The sequence below is a fragment of the Squalius cephalus genome, assembly GCF_949319135.1.
Source record: "Squalius cephalus genome assembly, chromosome: 16".
Lineage (NCBI taxonomy): Eukaryota > Metazoa > Chordata > Actinopteri > Cypriniformes > Leuciscidae > Squalius > Squalius cephalus.
In genome coordinates, this window is record NC_137137.1 from 4,872,666 (window position 1) to 4,894,131 (window position 21,466).

Genomic DNA, 21,466 nt, shown 5'->3' on the forward strand with positions numbered 1-21,466 from the left:
CATATGCTGCGTATGTATGTGTATATATATACAGTATATATATATATATATAGTTTTTATATATGTGTGTATATATAATAACATTGATAATATTTAAGAGATTGTATAATGAAGAAAAATATTAATGTCATATATATATATATATATATTACAGTATAAATTGATATATATATATATATATATATATATATAAATTAAAAAGAAAATGACAAACTATAATGTACAAATATTTACGTAATAATGTGTAACACTAATAATAATATAATAATACATATTTTTGTGGGTTTTTGTACATTATGATAATGAGAATTAAGGGAGAATTGTCATTGATTGTCGTGAAAATAATAACAAAAAATATTTAATGGTCATAAAATATATAAAAACAAATATATTTATTTATTTATTTTTTTTTGCTTTGGGAAGAAATGCACTGAACACGTTTTTGGCAGGTCTTATGCTCTTTATCTTATCACAAATGCGACCATAGAAAGAACTGGCTTTTAAGAACATGGAACATACAGGTTTTATTTAGATTGCAACATTTACCAACGGTTACAAAGTGAGAGTTTCCAAACGTTTGTCTCACTATACTTGTGCAAAAAAATAACAACGGATATATACAAAAACACAAAATATCTCGGTTACATAGTCTTCAGACACTGTTTTGGGAAATATTGCACTTTTTATTGCTTTAAGCTTAAGGTTGTTTTGTAATTTCCACAGTTTGAATGTCTTGGCCTGGAGTGATACAATGAAAACAGGAATGCTTCACAACAGTGCAGTGCAAACACTGTTGGCTGTGCATTGAAAACATTTGAAACACTAAATACTACAGCTGGTACCGTGCTTCTGCAATAACTTAAAAATATACTATATCAATTTGCAGAGAGTGCACCTTTTAAAAACTGATTTTCTTTAACATGAAACAAATTCCATTAATAAAAAAATTATTTTGGCAGATAAACCTCATAATTGGTACAATGATAATCTATGAAATACGTTTTAGACACAAGTAAGGAAGAAAGACAGATGAACTGAAAAAAACTTGCTTCCACTGCAGCTCAGTTTGGTGTTATTTTCACTGCATTTATATGTATGCAAACAACACACACAACACGCAAACATACACACACACACTTCCTTCTATCTGTTGGTTTAGCTGAGAGGAGAAATCTCCTCTCCAAACTTCACGAGGTGAGCAGCGTTTTTGGCTTCATGGAGCACCTGTGAGTGCAGATACAGACAGACAGTCACACAGCTGTTTGTGCATGTGTATTAAAAATGTGCTGTTTTTCTAAATCCATCCCACCTTTGGAAAACATACAGTCACGCAGAGTCAAGTAGCAGTAATGTCAGAATAGATACATGAAATACACATATCAATCTTATGAAGTACATCATTTATTCATGTTGCAGAGCAACATTAATGTTGCCATTCATCATAACAGCAGATTACAGGCCCGTGATCTGGGCGGCACCTACCTTGTTGTGGATGTATGACTCACAAGCGTAGCACCAGACAGACAGATCAGCGAAGCTCAGCACCAGAGGGTGACCCGACACCTGCCCGTGGGTCACCATGTGCTGGTTCACATAACGCCCGCAGAGAACCTGAAAAAAAAGAGGGAAAAAACTCAAATAAAATAAAAGCACACTTTGCCGAGTGCTTGTGCAGTGTCTTTATGCAGAGGAACCTCAAGCTATAATGCTCATTTTCTTACTCTTTTTCTACATGTGATGACATTTAAGATGAACTATGTAGAAAATTGTATTAAATAAGTTATGTCACCGATTATGTGTTTTTTGTGTACATGCGCTTTCCATTGTTCCTACATTCTATTAGAAATGTGTCTATTTACGCTAAGTGCAAACAGCCGAGTTGTTTTCTCTTGTTGGCAGAGGCTATTTACACTAACTCCGCCCACTGACTCCTGGTTGGGCCAGACAAAATTTCGGAAGACGCTAGATTGTCAACAGTACCAATAGAAAGGGGGTAAGGCGAGTGGCAGAAAGCTTTAAAGCAAATCGACCCGAGTTCGAATCCGCCTATAAAATAAAGCATTTATTTTCCATAAAAATGTAGAAAATATTCAAAAAATGAAAATAAAGTGCCTAACGTGTGTTTAATAATAAAGAGTTTATCGGTTAGGGTTAGGAGTAGGTGTAGGTAGGGCTTTATTGTCCCAATAAGGTGACATCCATTTAATAATTTTAATAAATACATTCATTTACACTATGCTATAATTGCATACCATTTAATGTACAACAACACTGAGGTGCAAATAGTATCTGCCACTAGCATCTAACTACTATTTACACTTAGCCTATTGCAAAGAAAATAATGCTATTTATTTAAATAGCATCTATCGCTAAGTAAATGTTGCTATTTTAATTTATTGCAAATGGCCTCTGCCTTGTATGGAAGCTTGTTTCCGCCACAAAATAAAAAAAATTAAATGATAATTGCGACTTTTTATCTCACAATTGCGAGTTTACATCTCGCAATTCTGACTTTATTTCTCAGAATTGCGAGATACAAAGTCAGAATTGCGTGAAATAAAGTCGCAATTGCGTATTATAAAGTCAGAATTGCGAGATATAAAGTCAGAATTGCGTGAAATAAAGTCACAATTGCGTGTTATAAAGTCAGAATTCTGACTTTTTTTCTCGCAATTGCGACTTTATATCTCGCAATTCTGACATATTTTCTCAGAATTGTGAGATATAAACTCACAATTGTGAGATATAAAGTCCAATTCTAAGGGGAAAAAAAAGACAGACTTTTTTTGTTTTGTTTTTTACCTCAGAATAGTTTATCTCACAATTCTGACTTTATAACACGCAATTGCGACTTTATGTCATGCAATTCTGACTTTATATCTCCCAATTGCGTATTATAATGTCAGAATTGCGTGATATAAAGTCGCAATTGCGAGAAATAAAGTCAGAATTGCGAGATGTAAACTCGCAATTGTGAGATAAAAAGTCGCAATTATCTCTTAAAATGTTTTATTCTGTGGCGGAAACAAGCTTCCATAGCCTTGTGTAGAAGTTATTGCTGAATGATGATTTGTTCGTGAAAATGTTTGCAGATTTCACACGTGGTTAGTGGATGAGACCCAATGTGCACCACTGTCAGCAGTGGGAAGTCTAAATAATTCTAAACCTCAACATGTTGTGATTTCGACTAGCGTTGTTAGCTGTTACCTTGTAGCAGAAGAGGCAGATCCAGTTTTCAGCATCACCTCCACACTCTTCACACGGCAGGAAGACATCAATGCCACCTGCAGGCACCGGTCGCACTGACTCCAAATGTGGGCACCATGGCAACGGGTTCACCACATACATGCCGTCCTAGCAACAGAGTAAAACTGAATGAGACGACAGACTGAAAACATGTAATCTAAAATTCTGCCACTCTATATATATGAGCCATATTTATCTGTAATGTTATTATGCTAATATGACATGAACACATTTACCACATCCGTGGGTTGTTGTCCGAAGACCTCTATGACTGTCTTCACAGAGTCACCACAAGCAGCATCCAGACCACAGCTCTCCTGCTCATTCATGCCAGCTGGATTTCCAGTGACCACAGACACTCGGATCGACTGGTCCTGGTAAACAGAGCATGTTTAATGATTGAATACATTATGAGTCACCAAAACATACTGCTAATGACATTTGAGATTGCCTACAGGTGTCTCTGCTTTTACAGCTGTAATCTCTGCATGTGTGCCGTCTCCATCTCCGCCTTTCTCTGACGAGGGTTTCAGGGGTGATTCTGACTCCTGGCCTGATGAATTCCTCCGTGGGTTGGGTTTCACCTTACGTCTGGCTCCTCCAATTGCAACTGACGCTGGGCTGGTGTTTGATGAGGTACTTGTGTTGAGATTCAGAGAAAGCAGATCCTCAGTGAGCTCATCAAGGCCGGACTGCTCAAGATTGTGCGGTTTCTGTCCGGGACTCTGAGCGGGGGTGGGCTGGCGAGGCGATTTCTTGCCCTTGCCTGCCGATGCCCGCTTGCCTTTCGGTTTAGGAGACGGCAAAGACAAACGAAGTGACTCTGGAACTGATATAAACAAACAACCAAAGCATTTTGCATTAAAATAATCATATTTTTCTTACATTTTTTTAATTCTTCAGATATGATATTGATGTGAAGTGCATGTCAGTCTCCGTTCTGAGATTGCAAACTCACTCTGTATTCTCAGCGAGCGCCAGAAGGGGGCGTGGGCACGCAGGACGTTGTTAATGGTGACAGCAGCGCTGGTCTTGGGAGGGGGCAGATGGTCTAGAAGTGGAGGGGAGTCTCCCAGCAACATACTGGTGCACATGGACATGGACTCAGAGATGGAGGTGAGGTTATATCCTCCCTATGGTGAAGAGGGTTAGATGACATCATTAACCAGCGTGTAGGACATACACTACTGTTCAACAAGTCGATTTTTTTAATATAAGTAGTAAGAAGTTTCTTATTTGTACCAAGGTTGCATTTATTTGATCAAAAATAGAGTAAAAAACATAATATTGTGAAATATTACTACAATTTAAAATAAGTGTTTTATGTATTTTAAGATTTAATTTATTCCTGTGATGCAAATCTGAATCAGCATCATTGCTCCAGTCTTCAGTGTCACATGATCCTTCAGAAATCATTCTAAAATGCTGATTTGCTGCTCAAGAAACATTTATTATTATAATCAATGTAGAAATCACTTAGATGCTGAATATAACGCTGCTTACTATTTTTGTGGAAACAGTGATGCACTTTATTCAGATTTTTTTGATGAATAGAAACAGCATTCTATTTGAAATTGTGGCTTGCAGCAATGTCTTTACTGTCACTTTTGATTCAATTTAATGCATCCTTGCTGATTGATTAAGTATTAATTATATATGATCAGACAGGTCAATTAATCATCTGATCTCAAAGGTCATTTTGAGATTGGGTATTAACCCTGGCCAGTGGTTGGTTCCAAAATCATTTGTACAAGTTCCAAAATCTACTAACAGTGTTGTCAATGAATAAACATTTTAACATGAACATTTAAAGAAATATTATTTAAGATATCAACTAATTTTATTATAAAGAAATTATGGCTACCATCAGGCACCATGTTCTCTAGATATTGACATCAGCATTGGCCACTGAAAAACTCAATAGTAGAAAGTGTAAACAGTGAATGTAAGAGTGAATATAACCCACCTCCAGTATGACTAGCACTCTTCCTGCTGCCAGACCCATCAACTGATGGGTGAAGTGGGCATAGCCCTCGGGGGTCACCTGATACCCTCCTAGCGGATCACCCCGTGCCGCATCAAACCCAGCAGACACCAGCACCAGCTCTGGGGCAAACTAGAACACAGACAACACCACTCACTTAGTATTTAACAACATATGCTTTGGTCATCAGGTAAAAATGAGCATATTTTACCTCTCTGGCTATTGGCATAACTAAGTGATGGAAAGCTGCCATGTATTCTGGGTCTCCCATCTTTCCTCCATTCCAGGGGATGTTGACATTGTATCCTCTGCCTTTCCCCCGCCCCACCTTATTATAGTTAGCATCTTCTGAGTTGGGGAAAAACGTCCCGTCTTCATAACGATGCAGAGAAATGTACAGGACGCTGGAAAAAGTGAAAGACATTGGTTAAAAACAAAGGTCTGCAATCTGACCAATGCTTATACGACTGATCTAAACAAATATATATTTATTTATAAATCAAATGACAACATTAAGAGGATCCATTACCCTTGTCTATTCACCCAGACTATTTTATAAAACAAATTAGCCTTTTTGCCATTTCTAAATGTTTGTGGTTATGAGGTCACAATGTAATGCTACTTTGCAAACAGGCTGTTATTGAAAGATGGCGCAGCTAAACACTATATTGGACCTGACTGCAAATCTAAGTTGTTACTTATAAAAATGCAAAGAGGTTGGCCAATTAAACACAAGGTCATTTGCATACAGAAGTCTCCTAATTACATTAGCAAATACAGAGAAAAATGTAAAAAATTCTCATGCAAACTAAAATACTACTTTATTGGTGAAAGGAACATCTTAAATTATAAATGGACTTCTTATGGATATCTGACTTTGGAATACATACCAGTGTTATTTTAGTATTATTTATATACTATTACAGTATATATTAATATTTTGAATAAAATTTTATTTTTTACATTTTAATTTTAATTGTGTTTAATTTAAATGTACTTTTGTCATTTAATAGTTTTTTATTTATTTCTATTTAGCTTTAAATTATCTTTAAATTTTAGTAATTTTAATACTTCAACTTAAATTTTAAGTTTCATCTAATTTATATTATATATTATTTCAGCTTTATTTAAATGAACAAAAATAATTTTTGATTGTTTTAGTTAACAATAACAGCACTGATCCAGACCACTATGTACTAATATGAGATTATAGTGGGACTAAATATGGGACTGGACAAACCTGTTATCCTCCTCAAAGATGTGCTGCGTGCCGTTTCCATGATGAACATCCCAATCGAGGATGAGGACACGCAGGGATTTGTGTGTGATGCTTTGGGCATAGCGTGCGGTCAAAGCGGCCGTATTAAAGAAACAGAAACCACAAGCTGTGTCTTTCTCTGCATGATGACCGGGAGGACGGACTATGGCCACGCTGTTTCTCACCTACAGGACCAAAGAAACAATTGAGGACACCTGGGAGCAAATTCAAGCAGTAATGTTCTAGTATACTTTATACTGAGACATGTAAAAGACACAAAAAGACAGACCTGGTCGGTGAGTATGGCCTGTACGGAGTTAAAGCATGAGCCAGCGGCCATCAGGGCACAGGTGTAGCTCTCATTATTGATGAAGATGGAGTTGTAATCGTTCCCCAGTCGGTGTAGATCTCTGGGTTTCATGTGCTCCGTACTCTTAATAGTGCTTATGTGATCAGAACTAGCACAAGAGAGATAAACAGACATGAATTAAATCAAATGCAATGTTGCATTAGTTTTACTAATACAGATTTGTATGTGGGTCAATGACGTGACGGGTCATTTTTTTGGTCCAAAGGCCTTAATAATAATAAAAAAACAAATATATAACATCCAAAGTATGTAAGGTAGTAGTACAACTTGATCTCTTTTACTGAATCCAAAAGGTTTTAATTATATTTTACTACATATAAAGGTATTTTAAAGATTTTGAAGTGTCAAAAGGTCATTCGGTAAAAACCGATATAGTAAATATTTAAATGGAATAATATTGTTTTTAATAACTAAAGGAACTACAATAATACAAATATAAAGCAGATAAGGCTCTTTTTTTACATTTCTCTTTTACTCTTTTTTTTACATTTACAAACCACAAAATCTTATTGTTAACACCTAGGTAAACAAAAAAAATGGTTTCAAAAATAGTTATATCTCCATTCGTTATATCTCTTATTCGTCAATGACCCATGTAACTGCATACATTAATGTGATCATTATTTATTTACTCATCTGAATGCATTTCACCTGTGACAGAGCGCCAGCTCCTCTTCTGTTGCCAAGCGAGCTGGTATCCGATGGCAACGGGACAGCAGGCCCAACTCCTCATGTCGGGAAAAGATCCGTGAAATTCTCTGAGGGAGCTCTGGATGATGACTGTAGGAATCAATACATCCTCATCTTATATATGCACAACCAAATAATCAAAACACACACAAGTGAGAAAATTGTAATTTTTCAGCTGTGTCACAGGTGTTTATGTTATTAAGCAGCAGTCACTCTCACCCATCCCACATGTTGTGATGATGCATCATTCTCTGGTCATAAACTAGCCCAGTGATCGGAGAGGAAACCTTCACTTCTGCACATACTGGAGCGGGCAGGGGAGGGACATTGGACAGAGGACCCCCCTCTAAAGGTCATCAAACACACATTCAAGAGCTAAGAAAACACAAATCTTTCACAAGGTGCCAGCTGTACCAAATGACTGGCAGTTTGAATGCTTGTGCAAATGTGATGTTGGGTAGTGTTTATTGGTTTGCAGCGGAACGCTTTCTTTTTATCTGAAGATGACAGGATAATATAATGTCCCAATGTAATCTCAATGACCAATGCATTTCCAATGCTGTTTCCAATAATTTAATAATTGATATATAGGCAAAAAAAAAGGGCTTTGGTCAGGACAAATTTTTGGACAGGAAATTAGCTAAATTTAAGAAAAACGCACTACTTAAAAAGCCATTGCTGTCTCAGGAATCCATCAAAGACAGAATGAAGTTTTTGGCAGAATATGGGAAGTTTGAGAGTGGTTAAGCAGAGTTGTGTGTGGAGTGATGAATCACAATGAAACACGAGTTGCATGGTGATGCTCCAGAGGGGTGTCTTCAAAAATCTGGTGAGAAATATAATAAATGCATCTCTACCACAGAGAAGCATGGAGGAAGAGGTGTCATTGTGTGGGAAGACTTTTTAGCTGCTGTACTGGTGAGCTACTTCACTGTGATGTTTTATAAACGCTTCAGAGTACAGGGAATATTGCAGAATGGCTTGCTTCCCACAATTGAAAAGTTGTCATCTAAAGAGGAATGATCAGATGTTTTTTCAAAAAGGCAATGATCCTGCCCAAATTGCAAAGACAACCAAGAACAAGTCCATCAGGCTCATGTTTTGGCCTGGTCAGGGTCCAGATTTGAACTCTTAAGTGAATATTTGGTCTCACATTAAAGTTAAACGAACTTGGAAACTTTTTTCCATTACTCAAACTCTTTCAAGTCATTAACATTGAGTGGAACAACACTGATTTTTTTTTTTACTGTAAAAAAACTATCTGCTATTTTATTAATTTGTATGATAATTTTCTAATTTTCATAATACCCTTTTCATATGTACTTTATGTATAAATAGTTTTCATTATGTTTCATGAGTGCACAAACACAATATGGTGATCTGATTTGTTTATTTGTAAATAAAAATTCTTGGTTCCTACCAAAAGTCTGAAGACTCTTCCAAAATGGATACAAGACAGAGATGGTCTTTGAGATGGAGTTCAGGGCACTGCAATAAAACCACAGGAAAAACCCACAGCAAATAGGGCGTAACAGAGAGAAATATAAGAAAATGTAGGCAGATGTGCTCCTCGGTTCACTCACCTCTCACTCGGAGCACCAGGAGAGGTCAGGTGAGGGCAAGGGTCACCCAGCAGTGACATCACACTAGCGCAAACACCCTCTGCTGTGGACTGGAGGTTATACCCACCCTAACAGATGAAATACTGTGTGTGAGATGTGAACCACAAAGAAGAATATTTAGTCCTCTTAAGGCATAATATGATCATACCTCCAGAGCCAGCACGAGTCGGCCCTGTGCTACACCTTTCAGCATATGGGTCAGGATGGAGAAACATTGTGGACTCACTTGCATCTCACCCTAGATACACAGAACATTTTAAATAATTAACATAATTGAATGAGGTTTGGAAAATGATTTTAAAGGAATGAAGCTGAGCATCCCACCTTTGGATCACCGATCACAGAGTCAAAGCCGGCCGCCACTAACACCAGTTGAGGCTGAAACTGTGCAGCACATACACACAAGAGATCTCAATATATTATTTCTTTATAATAAAATTAGTTGATATCAAAGGAGACGTACAACCAATTTTAAATAATATTTCTTTAAATGTTCATGTTAAAATGTTTATTCATTGACAACACTGTTAGTATGGAACGATTTTGGAAGCAACCACTTGTCAATTACTGGCCAGGGTTAATACCCAATCTCTAAATGACCTAAATATCAGATGATTAGACGATAAAACATTAAATCAGATGTGCAGGTGACCGATACAAAAGGTGTACCTCATGCGCCACAGGCAGGAGGAGCTGCTGGAAAGCTGTGATGTAATCTCCATCCTCCATCCCTACCTGGAGTTAAATAAAGAGATCAGGACACATTCAGCACCAGCCTACAAGCCTCATTTATAGTCCACTATAATGTTAGTCAAGGTGGTAATTTAGTTTTAAATGATCTATAAATCGGTTGACCTCTCGAAATGAGTCACTTGAACACTGAGGTGTACCTTGTTCCAGGGCAGGTTGATATTGTAGCCCTGTCCTGCTCCTGAACCCACCGAGCTGCTGTCAGACTTCTTGAGATGCGGCCAGAACGAGCCATCTTCATATCTGTGCACTGAGAAATACAGCACACTGCCACACAGGAGGACAGAGGTTAGATGCTCTTTATTTGACAGACATTAGTTGCGTCCCAAATGACACACTATACAATATGCACCTACTATGCACCATGTACATCCGTGTAGTGTATACATTTTATAAGGTTAATTTGTTATTCACTGTCGGAGTCTGATAGCCCCTCCCCCCCTCTACATAATTAAAGCTGTGACAGATGAGTTCCTGAAGTACATCAAGTTTCCAACATTACACACTTTTTCGATGAATTGATTTCATCAGTAGTAACTGAGTTATGGTCTGGCAAAGCTCCATAGACAAATCATTTCCAAAGGGGTGTCACCAACGGACGTCGCTCAAATGCCTCAGGGCGCAGTTGGATAGACCTAAAACCAATCAGAGCGATCGTCATCGTGTAAAGCCATATGCTGCGTCCCAATTCGCCTAAGTTACACTACGCCATAAAAGTATGTACTCTTTTTGTGAAGAAAAGGTATTTACTTTTGAATGTGTAGCAAAAAAGTAGGCAAGCTTTGGGACATACTACTTCGTCATCTTTATCGGACGGATCTGTCTCGTGCATCCTGTCACTTAAACTGCCCTGTCAATCATCGTGTCACAGTTAAGATCCTCTATTAAATCTAATTTAATTTCCTACCGTTTCGGAGAGAAATGTAGTAGCACGTTCATCTGCCAGTGGGTCTTTCATGGAGACTGTCCTCATGTGTTTGCAATTTGAATATAATAATGCATTTAAAAGTTGAACGGACGTTGCTCAAATGCCTCTGGGCGCAATTGGATTGACCTAAAACCAATCAGAGCGATCGTCATCGTGTAAAGCCCGCCTCAACGTTTCTGATTGGTGCCACGATTTCTAGGCCATGGAAATGGGCTTGAATGAGCTCTTTGCCAGACTACTTCTCGAGCAAATCTGAATTTGCCAGAAGTTGTCTGGGTTTTCCCAGGCTACATCAAGTGTCCAACATTACACACTTTTTCGATTAATTGATTTCATCATCAGGGTATATAAAGTGTACTTTTTCTAGTTGGATTTTTCAGTGTAAACACACTACTCACACTTTATTTATACTAAAAAACTTCATAAAATAGTGCACAAGCACGCAAATTGAGATGCACCTATTTATACATAACATTTGTAATATGATGTGCTGGTGCAGACAAATGTACCTGGGATCCTCTTCAAAAATATACTGGATTCCCTGTCCATGATGCACGTCCCAATCCACAATTAGAACTCTGTACGATTGGAAAAGCAACCATCCATGTTATAGATTCTCAAACCATAAACTTCTTTAAAGACAACGTGTAAATGCATTTGAAACACATTCAACTTCTGTAATGTGACATTTTTGGAATATTCAGTGAGAAATAATCCAGAACCAGACTTGATTTTATCAATCAGAATTTGATTGGATCATTAGGTTAATCTGACTGATATTACTGGCTAATATTTGAGTATGTCAAAGTCAATTAGTGGCAAAAGTCATTACATTTGATGAAAGACTTTGAAAACATTTTATCACTAGATCAAAAATGCGCCAATGAATTGCTGACAACAAGACCAGGAAAATATATCAAGAAACGAAATAAAGTCAATATCATATTTGACCCCCGGCTTCACAGACAAGGTTTAACTCTAGTCCCAGACTAAAATGCATGTTTTAACTCAAAGCAACTTGCACAGGCATATCTTAAAATATGTCAGTGCCATTGTTTGGTCTTAAGATGCACACCAGTAATGTTTATGAAAGCTAATTAAATGTCCTAATTGAACTAAGGCCTAATCCTGGCTTAATCTTAGCCCTGTCTGTGAAACCAGGCCATAAAGTGTTAATTAATGTATGATGCTAAAGCAAAATGCAGACTCTCACCGTTCAACTCCATGCTGTTTTTGAGCGTAGCGCGCCGCTATGGCCAGATTATTAAACATACAGTAGCCGTTCATCTTATCTGCATGAGCGTGGTGACCCGGAGGCCTGTGAATATAGGGAAAAAAACAGTAACTGTCAATGAATAAATCAATATAAAACAAAAAACAAAGAGATATTAGTACTGTTGAGAAGAACAGATGCAACAAGACCTGTTGATGGAGAAGCCGTTACGCAGCTGTGATGTCATCACTTTATCCACCAGCTGGAGAACTGATCCCACCGCCAGACAGGCAGAGGTGAAAAATTCCTGATGGAATTTAAAAAAATGAAATCTTCATAATTCTGAAATCTCTGAAAATGTTTTGCCACACAAATAACATATTTCTAAATATTTACATAACCTTCCCCATAAATGTTCTTTCATATGCTCAAATAGCATTAAAAAAAGCTTATATTTAAGACTGGACCAACCAATGCGTGAAGTGCTATCCTGAGAGCATCTCAATTGGCTCTTTAATTTATAAGGCGGGACTTGTTCTGCCTTTATTGTGCATTGCGCTTTCTTCCACTCTTAATAATGAGAACATCATCTTTATGAAACTGTGAAGTCTTTTATCATGTTGCTTTTGTCATCATTTGATAAAAGCACTGAATCACTTAGAATCATGATTAAGAACATCCCTTATGGTCAATATTGGTCAGTGAATATGGTCAGTATTGATTTCATGTTGACTTTAAGAAATATCAGTGCATGTACTGGATAATGATTTTGATTTTTATGAACAATTAAACATTCCAGGACTGGAAAAGACACGTGATTGGGTGACTTACAGGATGTAGATAGACAGAGTCGTATTTATCAGAGAGAGACTTCAGCTCCTCCTCTGTCATTTTCTGTGTGGATTTCATCAGCTCTACATAATCCTTTCTATAACACACAACACATTTCCCCTTGTCACATAAGATAATCATAAAACAAAAGCAACAGCATCAATCTTTATTTAATCATGCGTATAAACTTACGTATGAACGAGTAATAGCTCATCTTCTGTTACAGCTCTGGCCTGAAACGCAAAGTTAAACTATTTTAAACTGCTCAAAGACAGGAGGAATTGTAAAATAATATCACTACAGGAGTGTCTCTACCTCTACTCGTACACAGCGTCCCAGCACCCCCTCCGTCTCCAGTGTCTCCATTACAGTGCTCACTCTCGCTGGACACTCTGGGTGACTGCAAAAAAACATCCAATCTGCTGTTATTTAAGAACTTTTATAATCCTATACTAAGTAAACTATTTGAAATAAAATTAAATATCAAGAATAAGTGCAGCTTTTATTGAAGCAATGACAACAAATACTTTTTTATGCCTACAAATACTTTGATTCTTTCCATTTTGTTTCATTTTAACGCATCTACATGTATGCACAAACTTAACACATAAGACCAGGAGATTCTGTCTTTTGCTTCATAGCATCCACTGGAGAGTCTTAAAGTCAAAAATCTAAATTGACCATTTTTTTTAATGAAATACTAGAGTATTTATTACAAATGATTTAGTTTTGTTCATATGCTCTCGTAATATTTAATCAAAATAACTTCCCCTTCCTCTGATGACATGTTTACTGACATGTGGGCGGGACAACCTGTCACTCACATGAGGTCACAGCAATAGCAAATGAGAACGATGTAACAATCCAATGAATCCTCGATGGACAAAATTAAGTCCCACCCTACAATTTTTCTTGTTTCACTTGGATATACATCAAATAGGGAGGAAAAGACTATCTGAACTTCTGTTTCATGCTGACGCATGACTCTCTCTTTATTAAAATTCAAAATTAGATGCCAGAATTTTGACAGAATTTTCCTTTTTAAGCAAACTATTGTCAATAATAATTTAACCATTCTGAAGCATCACCTGGCATCCCAGAGGCAGTGAAAGTGAGTGAAGGCATCTATATAGACAAGACCTGTTCCTGTTGGTTGAGTCTTCCCACACACATCCTAAAAAAGATGGCAAGAACAAAGAAAACAGCTGTTTCAAAAGCACTCGCTCCCTGAGCATGCAATCCCACAGTGATAAAATAAAATACTACGTGCACATTACTGAATTTGAAAGGGATAGTACTCCCAAAAAATATGTCATTAATTACTCACCCTTGTGTCATTCCAAATCCGTAAGACTTTAGTTCATCTTCGGAACACAAATGAAAATCATTACTGATGAAATCTGAGAGCTTTCTGTCCCTCCATTGACAACTACCCAACTAACACTTTGACACTTCAAAAAGTTCAGAAAGAGAAACTAATCCATATGAATTGAGCGGTTAGATCCAAAGTTTCTGAAGAGACTCGATCGCTTCATTGGTTCTTGCTGAAGCTCAAAAGTGCTGCGTAACACGAGAATGAACCTCATTGGTTCTCACACATCAAGCGAACATGCTTGAGCTTAAGTTTATCATAACAGATGTGTGTGCTGATGAATGTTCATATGTAGAGGTGTAAAGTCCAGGGGTCAGAAAGTAAAAGTCCTGCCATATGTGTATTCCACCCATGAACTCAGCCAGCTGATTTCACTAATTAGTTCTCCTGGTCGAAAAACTGTGCTAATTAGCAAATCCAGGTGATTGGAACAGAATACTGAGGAGGACTTTTACTTTCTGAACCTGGGGTCCGTTCTTCGTACGTCGCTAACTCACTTAGCTGGATTTGATTGTTGGCGATTTGGCATGATCTTGGATTGTTTGGTTCTTCAACGCTCATCCTGGACTTGCTGCCATAGCAACATGTGCGCAAACTTAAACCTGCTCGGGAGCAGGCTTATTTCATGTAAACAGGATTAGATCCCGGCTTCATAAACGGAGCTGATAGTGATACGGGAAGTCCAGCGCAGCGCGATAGTGCACTTTCTTTCTGAGATATAGATTTTTTCTCGTGATTCGTGAGATTGTCGTTTTTTCGTTTTTTTATGTTTAAAAAACAGTTTTAGGGGGTTTTTTTTGTTTTTTTTTTGTGGCATTTCCAAGCCACTTAAGACCCAATGTTGTAAAGCAGTTTTTTTTTGTTTTTTTTTAGGCTATCATAATTTTTTATGAAGATCATACAATCATGACCATGCCGATTACAGATATGTCACTCAGGCTTCACTAACGTGATTGGTACCATAGACTATAGGCTACCATAGACTGCCATCAAGGCTATGAAGGGGATTATGTGAACAGAAAGGGGATTCACAATGTAAATGTGCAGCCCAGTTACTATTGTGATTCTTAATATTCCAGATTAGTAATATTATATCAAATAAAAAAAAGGCAGTTGACTAAAATCTTCCATATCACAAATGTGAAAGCAAAATGGCCAGGATCTGTGCATGACTTAAGCATTTTCAGAGATTCACATTTATGCCTTATTTTAAAGTGGTAAGAAAAGTTCCACAATTAAATATCAAGCTCACTGTATTACATACACTTATGCTGATCCTAACAGAACTGCATTTTTTCATAGGTGATTATGACATGTTCCTGCAGACAGGTGTTTTATGACCCCATTCCCTGACCCAAACCAGTTACAGTGCAGCTCTAGCCAGGACAAGGGCACACAATGAAATGAACTTTGGCTAACTAAAGGGAAGATTTCAGTGTCTGAAAAGTCTGAGGGTTGCACACCTGACAGGGCCTGTGACATTGTTGCATGTGCCATATTACACAACACTGCCAAAAAAAAAAAAAAAAAAAACACTTTTCATTAAATGTTTAATAAAAGACAAATATGCTTAGTTCCTTGAGTTTTATTTCAATTGTTCTTTGTAAAGAAAAGCCAGTGGTCAAGTGCCTGCAACAAGAGATATTAGACACATGCCTCATGCAATAAATAAAAAGGAAAAGTTGGCTATATACTGCCTATGTCTCCTCTGTGTGTGCAGACTCTTCTGTAGGCCTTTCTGTAGATGTGGAATCCTACAACTTATATTGCAGCCATAAAGCATACAAGTATAAATGAAGTAAAGTTATTTATGCACTTGCAGGTAGGCTAGTTCCTCCATATGACAGTTATCTGAGAGGGTTTATTCACTGTCCAGTGCAATGGAAACAAATGGACATTACAAAGTCTTATATACTTTCTTTCCTTTGGAAAATTAGAAAATGTCCACTTACTGCACATATTTCAGCCACCACTTTCTTGGGAACAGATACAAGTGTTGGTGTATTGTGTAAAAGTGCACAAAAGAGGAAAACACAGTGTCATTACAATGAACTACACTGGGGAAAAATGTGATCAATAACTCATGGCAAAATATTTTTACATTAACATAAGTTTATCAGTTTTCACTTTCACAAGTCAAAGCAATTCATCATTACTCAAGATTTAACAGTTGAAATGACTATACGGCCTTAATTTAATGCAGCAAAAATTATTTTACAGTGTAGGCTACTAAGATATTTTCTATTTTCTCAGCCTTTTTCTTGGTTGCTTTTATAAACCGACAACCATTTATTTAACAGTGCCTTTTATAAAAGAGACTATAATATAACTAAAAATGACCATTATGTAGAATATTTTTGTACTTCACTTTTATTTGTTCCCATGTTCTAGTATGGTGACTGACATTACAATGCACAAAGTAATTATGCAATTATTAAAATACAAAAATATAGGCTAATAAGTGATAAAAACATCTAACATGGCCACTTACGGATTTAAATTGTCTGCTACTTTTTGCCAGCCCTCTCTCCTGTAGACTTTGAGGTGTTCCCTGGCGTTTTGATTAAACATTAAAATTCCGAATAAACTTCGACTATTTGTTCTTGCTCTGCTGAGGAGAAAAACTGAGCCCGCTCTTTGGCCACGCTGAGCAGCCAATAGCAGCGTTGCTGATCAATGTTTCTACTATCGATACATATCCCCTTTTAACCAGCGCATGAACGCGCAATTATCTCAGATAACTCAATCCAGCGATACTAATCATATCCGGCAAGTGTGTTCGAAGAACCGAGTTAGCCAGATCATGATTCGCACGATGATATCATCTTGGATGTGTCATTTGATCTCGGATGTAATAAGCAACGTACGAAGAACGGGCCCCTGGACTTTACACCTCTGTTTATACGTGAATAAAAGCCTAAATTATATCAGTTCATCATATAAAGTGATCATGTCTCTCCAGAAAATTTGGACTAAACCACTCAATTAATTAGTTTTACGATCTCGTTATGAACTTTTTGAAGAGTGGTAGTTGAGTCGCTGTCAATGGAGCTCTCAGATTTCATTGAAAATATCTTCAATTTGTGTTCCAAAGATGAACGAAACTCTTATGGGTTTGGATTGGAATGACATGGGGGTGAGTAATTAATGACAGAATTTTCATTTTTGGGTGAACTATTCCTTTAATAATCAACTCCATACACAACACCATAAACGTGCATCACTGCCAATGTTGGGGAGCTACTTTTAAATGGTCTTGCCACACTATAAGCTACTTGTAATTTGAAGTAGTTAAGTACAGTAAAGCTAGCCTTTTGAGTACATAAGCTAAATGACAAGACAAGAACTGGGAGAATTGGTCAGGAGAAAAAGGATAAATTGTTAGAAAAATTATGTTGTATTGATAAAAATCTTAATGTTTTGTTTATGCAAAATATATTTAGCTTGTGTGTATGTATGTGTATATATATATATGTATATATATATATATATGTTATATATATATATATATATATATATATATATATATATATATATAAAAGGGAAAACAAACAGTGACTGTAATTAAGTGTTTATTTACCAGGTTTTGTAGATCATTGCTCATCTGCTCCACTTTGCTCCGGTCCATTCTACCCTTCCTCCGTGCCTCCTGTAGACTCTTCTTATGGTTCGGGTTGTTGTTTTCTCTCTGAAGAGCACAAAGGTATTTTAGAGAGAATTACACACAGCAGAGGCCAACACTCTCAAAACAGGAATCCAAATAAAGCACTAGCACCCACACCTGACCTTTAAAAATTTGCAAAACAAAGCACGACACAGAGTAAATCAAGTGGGCAAACTTCACGAATATCTATGAATTATTAACTACTCATGTACACACTGACTAAAACACGCAACACAACATTTTGTCATATGGACCCAGGACTGGGTCATTCTCTCACTTTGGTTTCTGGTGTTCCTCTTGGAGAACGAGTAGAACCTTTGGAATCTGGAACAGGATCCATCAGTGGAGGATTTTACAGATCCACACCAAAGTCCTTGAAAAGTGTTAGTGACAGGAGCTCAAAACATCTACATCAAAAGTCCCAACTTGGGTAAACTGCATGCATGTATAAGAAAGTTCAGGTATATGGAAGATATAATAGTTTAATAATAAAACAGAGTTCATCGCAGATGCTACACCTGTTTTTATTGTATATGCAGAATAAATTACCCATACATTTGCTGTGTAAAGTTGTGTTTAAGTGTGGCTATGCATGAAATATATATCACCGGATGGCTATTTTAAGGGATTTCATTTTTGTTTTGTGATTCTTTATTACTAATATAATAATAATAAAACAATTACACAAAATGAATCAAAAGAAAAAGTTACTAATTATTTAATTGAAAACAAAATAAAATCATCCACCCATTCTGCTTCTGAATCATTCCACTCCACAAATTCAATATCAAGATCAAAATATTTAATGAGATTAGCAAAACAGACCATGTCATTTTCTTTATTGAAAATAACGCCTATAAAATGTCAAAAAGTGACAGATGTCACAAGAATGCATAACAGGTTTTACTTACTGCTTTCAGAAATGTGTGAGGTGTATGAGAAGATAAGAACAGAACTGTTGTCAGATTTTTATGTCGTTGGCACAAAAAAAAACACACTTTGAAATGTTAAGAAAAAGACGGAGCTGCCAGTCATTTGAGCCTCAAGCTTTTTGCTTTCTTAAGTTTCCGTGGCTGTTGTTATTCTCTGGATTGGACATAAAAGTGGAAAATGGACGTAGCAAAATGGGGACCGCATAGCAAAAACAACTGCAAGGTAAATATGCATTAAAAGGTGGATACGAAAGAAAGCACAATGTTCTTATTTGGAGATGCTAAAGGCTAACCCACGCCCAACTCTGCACAGCAGAAGCGGACTTTCTATGAGACATAAGGCGGTTCCTCCGCTACGGGGCGCGTGAAGGCTCAGACTCAGCAGAATGTGACAGTAGAGCTACATTCAACGGTCAGCACGTCTCACTGGCAGCATTACAACTCTTATTTAAGCGTATAAGCGTAAAACAAGTGGTTTATAGGAAAATCCTTCACACCACTGTCTATAAAATTATCATTTATCAATGTTGATCAAATGATCATTTCCAGTAAACACAAACGACTGTGATCGGTCCATCCTGAGTGACAATGCTGATCTCATCGATGTGTTCATCTGCAGTTTTGACCTACAAAACTTGGTCCAATGAATAGAGAATGGGACTTTACTATGTGAACTAGTGAACAGTTAAAACACACGTCGCAGAGGGCTTAGCTCCGCTCCTTTCAGGATTCATCTTTAAGTCAAGTTCAACTGCCATTCTTCCCACTTATTTTTCTACGAGCAGGCGCACTAAAATTACGTCAGTAAAAACCAAAACGCACAGCGCGTGCTCGCTGTAGTCAGTGCTGTACGCAGGAGGTCACTGTTGCATATTTAACGAGCGTTAACAGGAAAATGTGTTTATGAAACGACAAAATTGTTATTTCGCTTGGCACAAGAGATTTTACATAATAATTAAATTCTCTCTCTCAATTTTTTTTTTTTTAATTTATTTATTTGTTTTCTGTTTTCTTTTTTCTCAATTTATGTAAGGGGTCTGGGGCCAAACTGCACAATAAGACAATATTCAAAGCATCCCATATGGGAGTTTGAAAACTGAGGTCCTCAAGGGAGTTCTAGGGGGACTGTGAAAAAAAAAGGTGAATTTTCCTTATTTATAAAATAAATAAGGGTGAATTCAGGTTGATTGGGACACTTTTCCCAAAAAAAGTGTCCCAATCAACCTGAATTCGCCCTAAATTATGTTTTAAGAAAAAAGAAGATAAGTAAATAAGTAAATCAATAAATCTGATTACAAAACAAAACAGGACATTATTAAAATAATAAATAAATCATAAAAAATACAAATAAATAATTAATAACCAAAATCTAACAATACAGTATATAGTGAGTATAAATGTATAAATTATACATGAAAATATATAGCTTTCTTTTACATTTTGTGTTGTACCCTCGCACAAGGATGATAAAATTTGGGGGTCCGTTGCATCTAGAAAATTTAAACAACCTAAGCTAAGCTATTTTCAGTAATTTTGCTGTAATTATGACAAATCTGCTTGTCAAACTTTTTTATTAACAGAAACTGGTGGATTATAGATATTAAATGAAAGAAACTGTATGTTCTTCAATAAAATTATTAGTTACTGATGGGGTGGGAGGAGAGAAGAAATGAGACTTCATTTACATCTTGATCTTGTTTTTTTTAGCATTTTAATTTAGATTAGAGTTCAGTTATTTGAATATATTAATTTAATATCTTAATACTTTTAAATCATCCTGCGGCCCCCCATAAGAACCAGTGCTCTATAAAACAGTCGGCACTGATAAAACAACTACAATAATTCAATATTTCAAATCATATTTCATCAGAATGCACAGTTACTTTTGAATGGCTGTCAAAGGAGTAAGATGCGTTTACTATGGGGTCAACCAGCAGTTTCTTGACCCATTGGTGGAGTCCATCAAAAGGAATGTGTAATGATGACAAACTAATCATACCTGCAGGAACATTTGGTTACACTTTATTTTGTTGATCCACATTAGACATTCTATACTGACTATAAGCAACTTTGCAGCTACATGTCACCTAACTCTCATTAGAGTATCAGTAAACTGTTCGGTTTGGGTTAGTAGAATAAGTTGACATGTAGTTGCAAAGTTACTTAGTCAATAGAATTTCTGTTGAGGGAACATCAAAATAAAGTGTCATCAGATATTAAGCAGACAGTCTACTAATACTCTAATGACTGCTAGTTGACATGTAGTTGCAAAGTTACTTATAGTTAGTAAATGTCAAAAGTGGACCATTGAAATAAAGTGTTACCGACCATTTTCTTGACTTTTCTTAAAACTTTTCCATAAAGGACTCCAAAAATGCTCTGTATTTCATGCCAAACAAAATTAGCTTCCAATCAGACTATTTATAATGTGATGAACAGTTTGCACACAGGCAGTTTAGTCAGGCTCTTCTAGAGGAGGGCTCTGACCTTGTGACCTGTGCAGATCAGATGTAAAGATGTGATTGTGTGTCTTTGCTAGTCTGTTTACATGAATGGAAAAGAGTTTGCAAGCGCGAGCGCGGCGGAGCTGGTGAGCGCTAACGTAC

At 36.8% G+C, this 21,466-nt stretch overlaps 1 protein-coding gene across 1 annotated transcript; it reads right to left on the reverse strand.

Annotated features, from left to right (window-relative positions):
• Positions 1-576: 576 nt before the first annotated feature.
• Positions 577-19,566, reverse strand: hdac6 (histone deacetylase 6). Its single transcript, XM_079897751.1, has 28 exons — positions 18,840-19,566; positions 18,206-18,301; positions 17,845-17,952; positions 13,981-14,066; positions 13,208-13,292; positions 13,085-13,125; positions 12,893-12,989; positions 12,271-12,368; positions 12,062-12,166; positions 11,358-11,426; positions 10,061-10,187; positions 9,840-9,905; positions 9,495-9,554; positions 9,319-9,408; positions 9,132-9,238; positions 8,969-9,036; positions 7,768-7,894; positions 7,510-7,638; positions 6,778-6,946; positions 6,471-6,673; positions 5,442-5,634; positions 5,213-5,362; positions 4,205-4,379; positions 3,702-4,075; positions 3,483-3,620; positions 3,208-3,354; positions 1,483-1,611; positions 577-1,224 (listed from the first exon to the last, which is right to left on the reverse strand). The coding sequence occupies exons 2-28, from the start codon at positions 18,266-18,268 to the stop codon at positions 1,156-1,158; spliced, it is 3,273 nt and encodes a 1,090-aa protein (XP_079753877.1). The 5' UTR covers positions 18,269-18,301; positions 18,840-19,566; the 3' UTR covers positions 577-1,155.
• Between the last annotated feature and the right edge of the window lie 1,900 nt (positions 19,567-21,466).

Bases quoted from the DNA above. Each gene is read 5' to 3' on its own strand.
- hdac6 (XM_079897751.1), bottom strand. From the start codon at position 18,268: ATGGATCCTGTTCCAGATTCCAAAGGTTCTACTCGTTCTCCAAGAGGA. The intron at 13,293-13,980 runs GTGATGCTTCAG...GTTTTTTTGCAG, and splicing joins CACTGCCTCTGGGATGCCAG to TCACCCAGAGTGTCCAGCGA. The intron at 6,674-6,777 runs GTCTGTCTTTTT...TTGGTCCTGTAG, and splicing joins AGGCCATACTCACCGACCAG to GTGAGAAACAGCGTGGCCAT.